The 16,166-nt window shown below is 39.5% G+C and overlaps 1 protein-coding gene across 1 annotated transcript; it reads right to left on the bottom strand.

Annotated features, from left to right (window-relative positions):
* Positions 1–1,135: 1,135 nt before the first annotated feature.
* On the bottom strand, positions 1,136–16,166 carry bckdk (branched chain ketoacid dehydrogenase kinase). The gene is made up of 11 exons (XM_044042359.1): positions 15,757–16,166; positions 12,638–12,706; positions 12,434–12,544; positions 10,547–10,594; positions 9,107–9,226; positions 8,134–8,232; positions 7,943–8,016; positions 7,100–7,228; positions 6,339–6,428; positions 5,086–5,241; positions 1,136–4,039 (listed from the first exon to the last, which is right to left on the bottom strand). Exons 1-11 carry the CDS (start codon positions 16,009–16,011, stop codon positions 3,895–3,897), a joined length of 1,296 nt encoding a protein of 431 aa, XP_043898294.1. The 5' UTR covers positions 16,012–16,166; the 3' UTR covers positions 1,136–3,894.

The raw sequence follows: 16,166 nt of genomic DNA, 5'->3' as shown, positions 1-16,166 counted from the left end.
CATTTTGTACAATGTTTTGTGGACAATTTATATTTTAACGTGTTTGATGACACTATACGAGGAACGTTCATATTTGATCGTGGGTTTGCTGCGGAGCAGTGACGTCACATTAGCGTAGCAGTAGCACGTGTAATCGATCGGATCGCTCAGGTCGGATGTTAACAGCAGGTTTGAACAGAGCGTCAACAGAGAATCTAAGAAATGTGTGGCTCATTTAAACAGCAGTTACCACATTATTGTCCCCGCTGCTCCTCGTCCTCTTCCTGTTTCTGTCTCGGCGTGGGAGAAGCTCCGAGAAGGGAAGTGGAACATTCCACATAGCTCGACATAGAGGGGAAGAGTGGAATGTACCAAGTCACGGAAAGTACACAAAGGCTTTTAAATCAGTGTTTCTTTGTACAGGAGCAGCACCACCTGTAAAAAAAAACGTTCATCAACATTCATGTCCTCGCAGGTCAAATAAAAGAAAAAATGGCAGCTGAAATTGTTTTTGTTTTTTTTTGCGAAAGCAGAAAAAACCCCACCACCTATAAGAAATGCTGCCACCTGCTGGACGTGCTTTCTCCCCCTCTTCTTATAAAAGCTGCCCAAAGGATCCCTTTGAGCTCTTTGTCTTAAAGTTATCAACAATAAATGTTGTGACAATAAATTGATGTTTTTCCTTGTTGTGTCTTAGTATTACTGGGACACTTTTAACAGTTTATGCCTGGACGTTTTTTGTCGACATACAATACTCGGACATTTTGCCAGTTCATATATATTTGAACAGTTTAGTTTGTGTTGACATATTATACTAGGACATTTTTGACATTTTTATATTTGGACAGCTTTTGTTGATGTTAATATGGACATGGACGCAGAAACTTTAAAGTGATATTTCACATTTCCTTTATGTTAAAAATAATGTAAAATTATATAAAATCTTCTTTTCAAGATGCAGCTTTAGGATTAAACGTCACGTCAATAATTTGAGGCTTAAGTGAACTTTTCCATTCTAATGATGATTTAAAAATGATTCCTAACTTTTACATCATGTTTAAAGTGCAAGATTCCAAATGTCCTTTCAAAATGAAGGAAGATAAACCCTGAGTGTGAAGGAGATGTTTCAGGATAAAGTGGACAACGTTCAAGAAAATAGGATGATTTGACAAAAGGCATTTTTATTATCTGTGTTACTTGATTAATATAACTTAAACCAGATGCTGGGAGTGGCCGGGCAAGCTAATGTGTTTTTGGTGAGCTCAGAATTTGAATTAATTGTATTTAAGAAAAAAAAAACACTGTTCACTGGGTGTTATTTAATCAACATGGAGAATGAAAAAGTAAACTTTTGAAACAAAGATGTTGGACAGTAAAAAAAAAATATATATTTTTTTTTACTTTTTAAAAAGATCTCAGAAATCTATTTCTCAATTGAATCTTTTTTTTGTTTTAATGATACTCATCTGTTAGTCTTTCAGGAATGACTGATGAAATTAACTCAGGTAAAACTCTTAAAAAGGTACACACACACACACACACCTGCTGTCCTGAGATAACGAGACACTTCAGATGACATCATGGAAATTATTAGCACATATTTAAAGAGAAAAGTTCAAATTTAACCACTATTTTGGAACAATGAGACCAAAAGAACACAACAATAAATGAATAAAAGTTCATCAACATGTTTGTAGGTGGGAAGTGATCGTCTGTCCAAATGTCCAAAAACGAAAAAAAACAAAACTAAAAGTTGGACAACACGCCATTCATGTGGAGCATAAGGAGTGGCGAATCGTGAGGAACCTGGTTCTTTTTTGTTGTGATTTCTTTTTTTTTTTTTAAATAGGAAAATGATAAAGTGGCGGGGGCAAACAAAAATCAATCAAAAAAATATACAAAATACACATTAATTTGTCGTCTTATTGAGAAAAATGGAGTCATGACCTGGAGATAACGGGATTTAAAAACAACTTCCAAAAAAAACAGTACAGAAACCCCTGTTGCTAATAAACCTGTCCTAAAATGTGATCTCCTTTCAAAATAAAAGCACAAAAAAAGAAGACAGTGTTGTATAATACTTCTCTGGTATATTGTTACTCTGAAAGTTGATACAGTGAAGTCGAAAGCCTGTAATAATTGGAGCGAGGGCTGAGCATTACATGACACTACAATGTGCAAAGAAGAAAAAAAATCCATGAACAGTATCTGTTTGAAAAAGCAATAAAAGGCAACAACAGTAACGGGAAGAGAAATGAAGACGAGTAACCGCATGCAGATGAAGTGTCACACTGTAAGGCAACTGAACAGGTTGCTTGGCTTCCCCTGCCTGAAAAACCTCCACAAATAATACACTGCTGAATAAAGACGTTTGTGTCACTGCGTGTCCTCACAACAGACGAGAGAGATTCTGTTAACGAGCATTTGGTGATTTGGCGTTTCCTTCTGCGTTCGGCGGCAAACGTCAGAAAGGTCGTAGAATATTGTATAATAAAAGGATTGAGTTTACTTGCATATGCGGGCAAACACTTCAATGCAGTGCGAGCAAGCAGACACTAAACTAGTACGGCAACAATACACATTCACCCCTTGTATGTGGTCGGCACTGGTAAGACCTGGTATTAACATTCCTTCAGGGAGATCATGTAAATGGAGTCCATTCACGCCTAGAATGAAAGGAAAGTTCAGGTTTCACTGAAGAAAAACAACTTAAGTACTTAACAAAAGCCTTACTTTGTAAAATCTGTGCCTGCTTCAGTTTACAATATCATAAGAAAAAGTTTGCTGCTTTATTTTCTGGCTTGAAACTCAAGTTTTAAACAGTTCACCAAACCCCATAGAGAAAATCAGTGGTTTTAGCTCATGGGGAAACAGGAGCTGCAGGTCCACTGCTGCCTCATATTGGTAAGATTGGGTGACTTGGGTTAATCCAAACAGAGGTTTTCAAACCCCAAAGTGACAAGGTGACATATTTGGAATTACTAACAGAGGCAGCAGTGGATGAACAACTCCTGTGTGCTGTGGTGTAAAATCACTGATTTTTTTCAATGAACTTTGGTGCAGAGCGAGTGAGTCGTTTACAAACATCATTTCCCAGCAACACCAAAGGTCTCAAACCCCCGGCCCACACGCCACATGTGGCCCACCACTTAATGTCAAGTTCTGTATGTTTTTTCTTTTTAAGTAATAAACTAATTTTGCATCATAAATACATATATTTTATTTTACTAATTGAACACAATCCTACTGGTCAAAAATTTAACAGGTTGTTTTGACCAGTGGGAATGAGGTATGAAAGTGATCCTACACATTTGGCAATACTAAACCCTTAACTTTGTCTCTTTGTGATGAGGCCACTTAAAAAGGATGATGGATGTGAATACCAGGTCTGACCAGGGTTAAAGAACTCTTGTTGTACCAATCATCAGCTTTGCACACATTGAGGAGATTCTGACAGGGTTGCTGGAGTGTCTCAGAAGATTCATTTGTAACATCTGCTCTCATGTCGAGGCCATGAACCAAGTGACTTTTTTTTTCTCCTTCATCTCGAAGTAAAAACCGCCGTCCACTATCATGCAGTTTTGTCTCAGTAACCTAAACATTCAAAAGAGTTCATACCCCCATTAATTGCACAACAACAAGCCACAGGATACAAAACACAAAATTTGAATTTGAAACCATCAGTTGAACAGCTAACATAGCTTATAATCAGTCTAAGGCAAAAACATAAAATAAAAGTGGGTTGGTGAAATAAGGAGCTTTTTGACAACATACTGAGTAGGCTATCCTTCTGTGGACCAAAGTCCTATAGTCCATGCCAGCCTCCCTAGTGGAAAAACCCTCTGAAACCCTCTGTACTCCCGCGTGGTCTGACTCCAGGTTGGGGATCCACAGCAGAGACACAAGAGGGAATCTTTACACCCTGAAGCTTTCTCCTTTGCCATCAATGTGGCGCAGACGCAGGTAAACATCGGTGCCGATGCCCTGCATTGACTGTATGGACAAAGAGCCGCCCAGGTACTCGGCGTATGCCCGGGACGTGGGCAAACCGAAGCCAAACCTGTAAGACAGTCAGAAGGACACATACGGCAGGTTAGCGATGACTCTCCGTCTCCCACGGCTGGCTGAAAATGATCTGTTTGTCAGGAAAACATGAATAGACGCGAGGATGACGTGGCAAACAGGTGGCGTGCAGGGCAGCCCATATTTACTGCAGGCAGGTACAGGCGGTCATGACATCCGTGTTAATGTCAAGGATATCGTGACTTCATAAACCTGTATCCCCACTTTCCCTGCGTGAGGGTGAGACCGTCGTACACTGCGTATGATTCGACAGATACAGACTCCATCGGTTTTTTGTGATTGAAGGTGGTATTAAATGAAATTATATAATTTTATAAACACGTTTGATTGATTTGTGCTGAAGACTGGAGTGTGATAGTGTGATGGGACACAAAAGAACAACAGAACTATTAAATACGAGCCAATAGTTCATTATAAATCAGTGTTACACAGAATTTTATCAGTTAGGGTTATTAGCTTTTCAGAAATCATCTCACATGAGGAAAATGGTTCGGTACAGTTTTGTACTGATTTTTTTGTGTTTCCATTAGGAATAGTGCCAAAAATAACTGGCACCAACCATTCCATTTTCCGGTACCCTTCTATAGCCTTTCTACATTTGTACATCTTATTTTATAGTTTGCACTACATTTTTCTTCTAATTTCTTCTTCTTTTGTTCCATTTCAATTCGATTGTGTTGCATTTGTGTCCTCTGTCCTTTAACTGCTGCAACATGTGAGTTTCCCCAGTGTGGGATCAATAAAGTCTAATCTCATCTAATCTTATCCAATCTAAACCAAACTGCACCGTGACGGAAACACGCCGTAAGAGAGATGTTTATCTGTGGCCAGGTCAAGCCTTAATATAGTCGAATTAAATAGAAAGCATTGAACTGTGCTTCTTGTACTAATTACATGCATTTTTGTTCATATAATTTGAGGTCATGTGAAAACATTGCAAGACAAATCACACGTGAAAGACAAACTGGACGACGTCCTCCCTCAATTATCTGGAGCTTGTTTTTCAGACGGCATCCTTCTTACCCGTGCATGGGGCTGGACTGGTTGCCACTGTTGGTAATGTTGTTGAAGAGGTTGCTCATGCGTGGATCCTGTGCGCTCTCCTCGGCCGTGCTGAAGTGGTAGTCCACCACTTTGTCCACTATTTTGTGAGGAATGCCGCCGCCGCGGTCTGAAATCCTGAAATAAGTGCAAGAGGTAAAACCCTTAGAATCTCCGGCTGCCACGGCGCTCCACCACGGCAGTGTCCTTCGGCGGCGGTGGGTTGAAATATAGACGTGGTGATTTATTCTCGTCCTTCCTCGCGCAATACGGGAATCAATATGTGGGATATCAATCTTTTAATGAATAAAGTGGTATACTGCTGTCTGCTGTAGTGAGTGTACCAAACTTTCAATTGCAGGAGGGAGTAAATGTGAGCATGAGGCTGCAGTCTGGTAGTTACAGCGGCTCTTATTTCTGCTGAGTCATTGTCCTCTAAAGTGGCTGAAGATTCTCCATGCACTTTGGTTTCCGTGCTCATGATTATGATGCATTAGCATGCCGTGCTAGTAAAGTGCTACACTCATGCCCAACCCACTCAACCCCCATCACATTAAAACAGACACGCACTCAAAGTCAGACCGTCGATATGTACTTTTGTTTTTGTGATATACATACTGAATTTGAGAGATTCATTTCATAATTGATTAATGTCGGTTATTTTCTGGATTAATCAGGTACTTGTTTGGTCCACAAAATGTCAAACCTGGAAATGACGATGCTCTCAAATGTCTCGTTTTGTCCACAAACCAAAACGATTGCGTTTTAATGATTCCTTTGTCATATGGAGCAAGGAAACCAGAAGATATTCACATTAAAGAAGCAGTAAAATCTCTACATCCGATTCATCGATTATTAAAATAGTTCAAGCGATTCAGCGAATAATCTCACAGTGTTGATACGAATCCTTGCACATTTTTCATTGGTTATACAGAAATCCTGGCTCTTTTGTAGTGGGTATATGATGTACATATGTGTACATCTTACAAAAGTGCAATGTTTAAATGCACTTTTGTAAGTCGCTTTGGATAAAAGCGTCTGCTAAATGACATGTAATGTAATGTAATACATATGTGCATATCTTGGATGGGTATGAACGTGTGAATGGAACAACTGTAGTGTAAGGCAGCTTCGAGAGGTCCAAAGTGCTTTGTAAATACTGACCATTTACACTATTCATTGACTTACGTGCTGCTCTGTTTGATGTAATGGGACAGACACTGAACCACACTCACCTGATGACAAAATCAATGTCATTATTAGCAATGGTGACAACCACATCGGGCACATTGTATGGCGTGTCCAGGTGGCTTTCCATGGTGGCCCTGAGGAGACAAAGAGAAGTTAATTTTTCCCCATGAACCCATTGAAAAAAAACAAACCCATTCAGTTATTAACATTTTTGGCGGTCACAGCTAGTTTTCGTGTGAGATGTTTGGATACGCTGTGATTCCCATACTAAGGTTTCGACATTGTTAAAAGCCAGTCCCTCCCTCTGATCCAGCTGGTTTTACCTGAACACGCAAAAAACTAGTCTAAAACAACCACAGGTCCACAAAGACAAGACTTAAAGACGGTCTCAAGTTCAAACAATCAAGCTGGTTATTAACCAAATCACAACAAATATAGTTTATTATTATTTTCACAAAATGAATCATCATTTGAGGGCCATGAACTGTATTAATGACTTGGTTTAAAATAAAGTCACACTTTTATTGACATATTTCAGAAAATCTGGCAACCCTGCCCCCGCTGTGTTTTCAAATGGGAATCCAGTGACCATTTTATAGACTGCTGTTGTGTATATTTGGCAAACATCACCTTAGAATGGAGGCTAGACCAGATAAATAAAACACAAAGCAGTCACCACACTGCAAAATGTTCATGAGTAAAGTGAAAGTGCTTATCATGAGAAACACGACAGTTTCCCTATTGAGTAATGTGATTAAACCGTTGCATTAAACGTGAGTCCGCGGCGGTTGGAAGTTAAGTTTACCTCATGGCGTTCTTGAGGAGCTCGGGCAGGATGTAATCCAGCGGCAGAGGGATGAAGGGGAAGCGAGCGGCCACATGTCCGTTGATCCTCACCCTGGGTGAGTTTCCGTACTGGTGCTCACACAGACGTCTGGTGGAGAGAAGAGACACATGGAAAGGCTCAAATCCACAGTATATTGATCAAGTATGTCAAGAATGAACAATTACAGCAGAGTTACCAGAGTTTCTCCACTAACAAATTACATGGACATTTGCTATTGTAGCTTGTGTCAATAGGTTGTGTTGTCAGTGCTGGTTCTCTGAACTTATGCAGGATTTCTCAGAAGATGTTGAACCAGTTTCCGTGAGAAGAACTTTTTTTTTATATACGTCTGTATAAAATGTTTACTTCTCTTAGGCTTGTCCATGTCAAAGATGTGCAGATGCAAATCTACTGCGCTTAAGGAGTGGTGACTCCACAGCGTTGACTCAAACAATGGCTAAATCTTAGCTTGTAGTCATGAATGTTTACAGTAGCACAAGTAAATCAAGTTAGTACATCGAAGTGATGCCTCAAAATAAAAGAATAAATAAAAAACAAATTAACGACACTTCATCATCATCAGTCAACATGCAGTAGATGTTTACTCAGTGAACTTTCACATGGGAACCCCCTCCCAGTAAAAGTCACATGAAAAGGTTACAAAAAGTAAACAGGAAAGATAGCTCATATCTCTTTCACAGCTCCAGGTGCTAAAGAAAACAGTGTGTGTCCTGTATCAGGTGACCTCTGACTCCTATCAGTGCTCGTGCCACCAGTATGTGAGCGACATAAACAAACAGAGCATTGCGACCAAACACTCACCTGGCAAAGTCCACCCATTTCTCGATGATCTTTTTGGGCGAGAGGCGTCTGCAAATGATCCCGACAAAATCGGGCTGAAACAAAAGCACGAGTACTTCAAATTGTATCCAAATGAAAGGAGAACATTGACATTGCAAATGTCGAGATATTCATTTAACCTCATAGGAATCATAGAAAGTTAATACATGTACATTGTCTTCATGGAGGGCGAGGTGGTGCGTGGCCAACATTCGGATTCCCAGACGGGAGCACAGCGTTGTGTCCAGGAAGCTGCGGATAAGCGTCTCATCCTGGAAAATGGGAGGAAACCAAACTATCAAACAATTCACAATCATCAGTTATGCAGAGAAGCCATAACTGAGGCATAATCAACAACATTCACCCTTTAACTATGATGTATAATGTTTAAAAACGGCAACAAGTATTTTTTTTTATCACAGCTTTGGACGCAGGTACTTTTCCTCAGAGCTGGTGTTGTGTTGAGGCATAATAAACACTCCCACCTGATGCCTTTTTCATTAGAGGTGCTTATTATGGCACAACATCCAACACCTCCAGGGTAAATGATTCGCAATAAATGAGAGATAATGAAGGAGAAGAAAGAAATACAGTATGTATATTGTCGAGGAAAATGAAAGTTGAAAGTCACAAACAAGTGTGTGTCAGGGTTCCCACACCTTGGTTGACATCAAATTCAAGGACTTTCCAGGACAGAATGTGCTGCCACAGGCACAGCTTAAGATGTGCGGGCGACTGTTGTTGCTTTGCAGCACGCTCTGCATCTGGACAACTGATTGTCCTTGGGATCTTGCGCAAGTCAGTCTTTGTAAATCGTCTGCATTCCACGGGGCATCGCGTCATTTGCTATGTCTTTCTTAACACATAACTCACTTATTAGTTCAGCCTGGACTCTCACATCAGCGGTGGAGAGAGACAGTGTCCACAACACCGCTAGTAATTACTGTGTAGGCCTTTCTCTACATACATTTGTAACAAACGAGGGAACATCAGTGGAGACTTTAATCTAAATATCAACTTATTTCTTGCACAAAATTCACAAACTGAACTGAACTGTTAATTTTTCCAATAATTGCATCCCAGTTAGTGAAGGCGATGCATCAGTTTTCGCATCATAGGTTTGCGTCATGCAGAGACAGTTTGTACCTGGATGTGTCTGCGACACTCCTTGAAGCCCTGCGCGAGCATAGTAACCACGTCTTTGTGGTCGTCCAGGAGTTGTTGCACCAGCTTACAGAAACGGGCTTCCACGTCCTGATCTTTTATCTGTGAAAAGAAAATGACCACACTTCACATTGGGAAATCCTAAACCTTAAGGCGTCAAGCCAAAGTCAGGACAGTACATACCTTGGCCTTGACAGTACATATTCAGAAAGCCTACAGAGACGATAGTCACAGTAATTTAATGCTTTATAATGGAAGAAAAACTAGGACTAGAACTTGTGCATATTTGACATATAAAAGTACATCCTGAAACGCTGCAGCAATAAAAAAATATTCTTGCAAGTTCAGACAGTGTGCTAGAGTCTCCTCGCTACTTGATGAACCACTTTTAGTGTTTTATCGCACATGGGTGTGCACACATTTCTTTCACTTGGCCACCTGCACCTTATCTGAATGCAAACACTTTAATTGCACAAGTATTTTATCGTCCTCCTTTTGCTCTCAGGCGAAAGAGGTCACGGCAATTCCCTTTTTAACATCCCAAAACAAGGTGGTTGTACATTTAGGCTTTACCGTTTTGTTTTTCCAGTCTTTAGAAATTAAATAACTTTGGGTTATTTGTTCACACTCAATTTATGCTTATTTTACCAGTTGGTAAAAATGAATTCAGTCATAAAGGTGAGTCATTTATTGACCAAACACAACATTACACTATTCTATAAGGCTTTATTCAATGAATAGACAGATGAATCGATTGTGAAAACAATCATTAGTTGCGGCCCTACTATTTTATCATGTGCTTTAAATCTCAAACACATAGCTTGAAACTGTTTCTTGTATAAAGCATTGTATTCAACATTAAATTATGTATACAAGCTCATTTAATTTTTTATTCTGTTTTTGTTAATCCATTTTTAAACATCACCGTGTTTTTATTATTGTGAAGTATGCATCATTCCATAATCAAAACAAGCACTTTTACTTTGAAAATTCTGTGAAACATCATCATGAATATCCTTATTGTGACATCATAATGAAATATTGTGTCACATTTTAAGTAGAGCTGCAACTAACAATTATTTTCTCGATTAATCGTTTGGTCCATAAAATATCAGAAAACCTTAAAAAATGTTGATCGGTGTTCGTCAAACTTGGAAATGATGATGTTCTCAAATGTCTTATTTTGTCCACAATTAATCGATTATCAAAATAGTTATTCATTTGGTAATCGATTAATAATCGATTCATTGTTTCAGCTCTAATTTTAAGACCATATTGTTTTTCTACCACTTATGCTCTCCAGACCCGCCCCCTCTTCTTTGACCAGCTTAGATGCTCATTGGCCCCAAGGTCAATTGAGTTTGAGTACTTATAAGAATAGCTGTGCAAACCTGTGTGTTTGTGTGGGTTGAAAACACTCACCAGAGGAAAGTCAATAAGCATGTGGTACGCTCTGATATACAGTTCATGCTGTAAAAAAATAAATAAAAAAGAGAGAGAGAGCAAAGAGAATATAGTTAGATCATCCATCCAACCAGAAATCTTCACAGCAACAGCTCAGCCCCTTAACTGGGCCCTGCAGCTTGAACACATGTGGCTTACATTTAAAAACAACATTCTTCAACGTAAAGAATTCTGACATAACACGGCAACAACAACTCCTCTGCAGAAAAACAAACCTCCGTTCCTTTGACACATGTGTGGTGAAAATGATCAGATTAGTCACAATACGGATTATCTGGAACCCAAAACCTGCTCTGAACCATTGTTTTCTTTACAATGCAAGACCTCAAGCACCCGTAACCTACATTACAACCATTGGGAGCTGTGCTGTTCTGAAAGCGGCGTGATACCATGAAGGGAGGAATCTAGGTGAAAGTTCACCACCAGTGAAACACGCAGCGGCAGTGAATTGGAAGTGAAAAACAAAATGAGAGAGGGAGAGAGCTGAGTGTTCCTAAAGGAACTCTCACTTAAAATGACATTACAAGTTGCACATGTTACACTTAAGTGCCTGTTTTTTGGGGTAATACAGGCTAAGGTTTGGGGGCATCTACCTTCACTACACTAAGGTGGCTTTTACTGTTGGTCTATTGCATCGTAAACAACAAAACAACAAAAAAGCAATTTAGTTACATGTTGAGTGCCATTCTGAATCTTTCTACCATCCGTGCACTTTAAAATGTTGAATTCTTTGAGCTTACGGAGCACACATTCAGTCTCCTCGGCAGCCCAATGTTTTTCTCACTGTTGGCTTATTTTTTTTTGTATGTGAACACATTTTTTTTATTTTCAGTTCAAAGCCCAGCAGCTGTGGAGCATGTGAAGAGCACCATGGGGCCAAATAACACAGAGCTTCACTTACAACTTAAATTAAAATATAAGCTAACCAGTTAACTTCCCGTCAGAAACTAATGTAATGTTAGTGATTAAAATTTCCAATATCATTCGAGAATGTTTACATTGTGTTTTATTAAATAGGACATAGTCGGGCTGAAAACCAGGGAGTGACCGTCACTTACAACTTCTGCTAAAATATTACAAGCTCCTTTACTTCTGGTCAACTGTTGTTAAGACGAAACTTGGACTTTTTAAAGGCAACATTTGTGATTGAAACTTAAAATACTGATTGAAAACGTTGACTTTTAGTAAATAGTTCTGAGGGATTCAACATGGCCTGGAATTAAAAAAAATATTGAGCTCTCAAAGTATCCCCAACTTTAACATATTTATTCCCAGTAAGACATGCTCTCTCATCATCCTCCTCTTCCTCACACACTGATATAGTGAAATTGGATTAAGATAGAGTGAGAAACAAGATGACTCTTATATTATTTGTTTCATTTTCTACACACTCCGGTCAAAATTCCTCAGCCCCACACCAATCACATACCGTGGTATATACAGTAGAGTCGTATTTCTGATTTACCTCCCAGAGGAAGCTTGCGTACACGGACCACAGTTTGAGAACCGTGGCTATAATTTGTCACCAAATACTTTTGGTAACTTCAGTCAAAACCAACTGTGGAACATCTGTGCATCTGTGGCTGACAGCTTACCAGAAACAGCGAGGCTGGCTTATTAAAAACCAGGAATTAAACAGATACAGGTAATATTAATGTGGGCGTGCTCATCTGCCTGTGAGAAATTTGTTTTAGTAAATATTAGTCAGAGAATGTTTTTTTTCCAGTCTGGATTTAGTCTGATTAGCACAAACTCTTTTTTAAACACAAATATTTGTTTTCTAACATCATGTAAATGTGCCGACTGTAGGTAGAGGGCGGCTTAGTATGCTAATCATGTCCTTACCACTTGGAGAATGGTGGGGTTGCAACCAATGATGAAGGGCAAACTGCGGAAGCCCTTGATACGGTGAGCAATCCGTACAGGCAGCTCTTTGTGTAGGTACTTGGCACTGCTCTGTGATCACACGCAAAGATAACAGTGGAAAACAAGTCAGGAAAGAGTCAACAACATTAAAGAACAGGTATTTATTATTAGGTAATTATTTACCAAGATGTGGTGTCCATCAGGAGACTTCCCAGAATACAGCAGGGTCGCCAAGGTCAGCCGCACTGAGGCCTTAAGAAAACAGTTTCACATAAATAAGTTCAAGTAAACATCTCCAGTCAGTGCTTCAGGTTAGTGAGTTTTGACAAACACAAAGATAGTTGCATCCTCAGTGTTTCCTCTGCAACACAGAGAAATTAAGAGGGTATATAACACAATGAATCGTGTGTGGTTTTGTTGTCTAAAAGCAAGCGAGCGAACGAACAAAAGAACAGAGGGAATCCAGTCCATCCATGTGCATTCTGGTCCACAGTCATGTGACATAAATAATGTCTGCAAGCTTGTTTTACAAGTGTAGCAGCGTTTAAGTTGTGTATGAAAAGTGTACACAGTAGGATGTGCGGAAAGATTTGCGTATGTGTATACATTTTTTACAGATGTGTTTGGCGTTGTAAATGGATTTTTATTGCAGTTATTCACAGTGTTTGCTGGTTACTGAAGAACAAAGAAAGAAAAAAAAGTGATCATCACTTTTCCTAGAAAGTAACGCTTTAGGAGCAGCTATGGTACGGTAATTTAACTCTTTACCAGCCTAATTTAAAACAGACTGAAAGTTTGGTATGAGCTGGTGTATTATTAGCCTACGCTTTAACCCCAAGTGTCGACGATGACTTTGAAAATCCAGTCATGACCAGACTGGACTAAAAATAACATGGTATATGATTACAATTTAAAACTTAATGTCTCACGTTTACTACCAAGGCTACCAAGTGTTGTATGAATACATATTTCTGTGTTTGTTTTCCAGGCTCAGCCATAGAAACCCATTAATGGCGAATCACTGTGAAAGAGAAAAAAGTGCCGTCAAGTAGCAGGTGATAAAAAACAGAGCTTTCCAGGAACAGAGGTCAGTGGTTCCAACAACACATGTTTCCAAAGACACCCAGTGAAAACAATATTCAAAACATATCTCACCATAATGAGAATAAATAAATAAAATTGATTTAGGTTAGTGGGGTTTTAAAATACAAAACAAAATATTTATGCTCCAGTGTGACAATTAAAGAAACTAGTTAAGTGTGCTTTTAATTAAAACAGACCTTTCATAATCGATAGCTGCAGCCCTAGTGTAAATGACTGCATCATTCACATGCAATCCCTATCTTGGTTTCTTATCGTGATAAAGAAGAACAATGGTTTATAAAAAGGTGTGAATGAGGGCAACATGACATGTGATGGGGTCAATCAGACCACATCTGGGTCGTCCCAGACGAGATGTGGTCTGACTGACCCAGTGCATTAACATACAATTAATCTGATATTAATATCAGGTGTAATGTGGCCAAAGTAGCACATGAGAGTTGTGAATGTGTTATGATCCTGTGATAATGTCAGGGTGTTAGGGTGGAGGAATGAGTGTGAAAGAACTGGAATGCACAAGGTACAAGTAGAAAAACTGGCCAGCATTAGGAACCCAAGAATAGATTAGAAGGTCATCCAATAATGTTTGAGCATGAACATTATTTCAGAACAAGGAAAACATTTATTACAGTTCAAGCTGTCTTTACGATATGTTAATATCTTTTGTGATATTGAGTATGATATTGAGATGACAGTAATTTTCCAATAGATTGTGCAAACCTACTTCTAAAGTAAAATAGCTAGTGATAAATTTAGTAATGGATTAAAAGTTGCAGTCCCAGGACATAAGATATAATAAATATATCAGTATCTGTGATCTTTTACATAAAAAAAAATAAAAAAATCTTTAAACAATCAAGACAGAAGGAGGAAGAGGTTTGATATAAGAACACATTGTTTTGAGTGTTTGGCAGCTATTTTCTTCAAATACTTAAGTGCATTTCTGTTTTATTTCCTTGACTGAACGTTTGTTTCTCGTGTCACAGCAGGACAAAACTACGAGGACCGGTATCTATTTAAGATATCATTTACAATCTCTGCCGTTAAGCAATCTTCAGACATGTGCAGACTAGAGTGGTGCCGGTGACAGCTGCATGTTGACAACTTTTCTCCGTGTGAGAGCAACTGATTTGGTTGTTTTTGCAACATTTGTGTGTTAATATTGAACAGATTTATTATGTGTAACCAAATAGGCCTTGAGTTCTCATGCAAAGAAAAGAGTAATGCGGAGTTCTGGATGTTTCCGAGTTTTTTGAGAGCTGTTTTTAGTAGACGTGAGGTCAGTGTGTTACATAGAGTAGACAGCGTTCAGTGGGCTGTCTGTTTGGAGAGTGAGACAGGGGAACATGTTTTACGACCCCATTCACAATCCATAAAATGTGTTTTGGTTCTCCTGTCTCCAAACAGGTACATACGCTGAAGGCTGTCTACTAACATACTGATCTCTTGTGTGTGCAAGAGATTTGCAGACGCAAAAAGAGTTAAAGCACTTTATTGTTATATGTAGGAGGGAAAAGCATCATCATTATTAACAGATAAATTGTTTGAAAATGGTAATGGTTAATATATACAATAGTAATTACAGGTATGAAGACTGATTGGCAGATATTTGGAATCGTTTAAATAATTTGCCAATTATTGTGGATTATGGATTAGTGTTCTTAGTAATAGGTTTAATAACTGGTGGTGAGCATTTTTTATTATTTGTTATCATTTATTTACCAGATGAAAAAAAGAAACACAGCTAAATATATGGGGCAAAAAAAAAAATCAGCATCAAATATCAGGCATATGCAATGTCCTGTATTGTTTCTACAATCGGTCGACCTCTCGTTGTAATATTGGTATCTGTATCGTACACAATAAGTGGTATCAAGCCATCCCTCTACAGAACCCAGGTATATTATGCTAAAGAGAGCAACGTGTAGTCACTTGAAATAGCAGCTAAAGTGACTGAACAATTTTAAGCATTTAAAGCAAATAATTGTGCACAACTGTAAAAGCAAAAAGCCTGGACCTGTCAGTCAAGTGGGACAAAAAAGGTTCAGTGTCTTTCTTGTGTCCCTGAACGCAGCAAAAACCATGCTAACGGCTAACGGGCTAACGTTACTACAAGGCTACACAGCTAGCTCACGTCCACCTCGACCAGGGAGAGCCGCGCTGTCAGAGGAGAAAACCGGTGTTTAAAGTCACACTCCTACCTTTTCTGCGGACACGTCGATCGCAGACTGGTTGTAAAACGACGCGACAGACTTGGATCGCTCCCTCGCCAGTTCTGAAAACCCCTGGGCCGAGGACGTGGAGCGAAGTCTGTAGTGGCTCTGCGTGACTGACATCGGCGGTAGCGGTGCTGTTTTGGGGACCGTGGCCAACATGAGGCTGCAGAGCCTCGGCCTGGCCTTGCAGGAGACACCGCTCAGCATCTTCGCCGCTCTGCTCGGCAGCCCAGAACGCATTTGAGGACGGAGTGTGCCGTGAACAGGGCGGCCCTGTTCCCGTACCAACAGCAAGTGTCCGGGGATGCTAAGAGGCCATTAGGGTCGCGTCATAGTGGTGCACAAAGGCAAGTATCTAGATACAGTAGAGAGGGAGAGGGTACAGTATGGGCTTT

This window comes from Solea senegalensis, linkage group LG13, assembly GCF_019176455.1.
Source record: "Solea senegalensis isolate Sse05_10M linkage group LG13, IFAPA_SoseM_1, whole genome shotgun sequence".
In the NCBI taxonomy this organism is placed as follows: Eukaryota; Metazoa; Chordata; class Actinopteri; order Pleuronectiformes; family Soleidae; genus Solea; species Solea senegalensis.
The sequence above is the reverse complement of the archived record's forward strand: the minus strand, read 5'-3'. Positions and strand labels throughout refer to the sequence as shown.

Coding starts and splice junctions, on each gene's coding strand:
- bckdk (XM_044042359.1), bottom strand. CDS start 16,011: ATGCGTTCTGGGCTGCCGAGCAGAGCGGCGAAGATGCTGAGCGGTGTC. Junction 10,595..12,433: donor ACCCCACCATTCTCCAAGTG/GTAAGGACATGA, acceptor ATTTTTTTACAG/CATGAACTGTATATCAGAGC. Junction 4,040..5,085: donor CAGTCCAGCCCCATGCACGG/GTAAGAAGGATG, acceptor ACTGTCTTACAG/GTTTGGCTTCGGTTTGCCCA.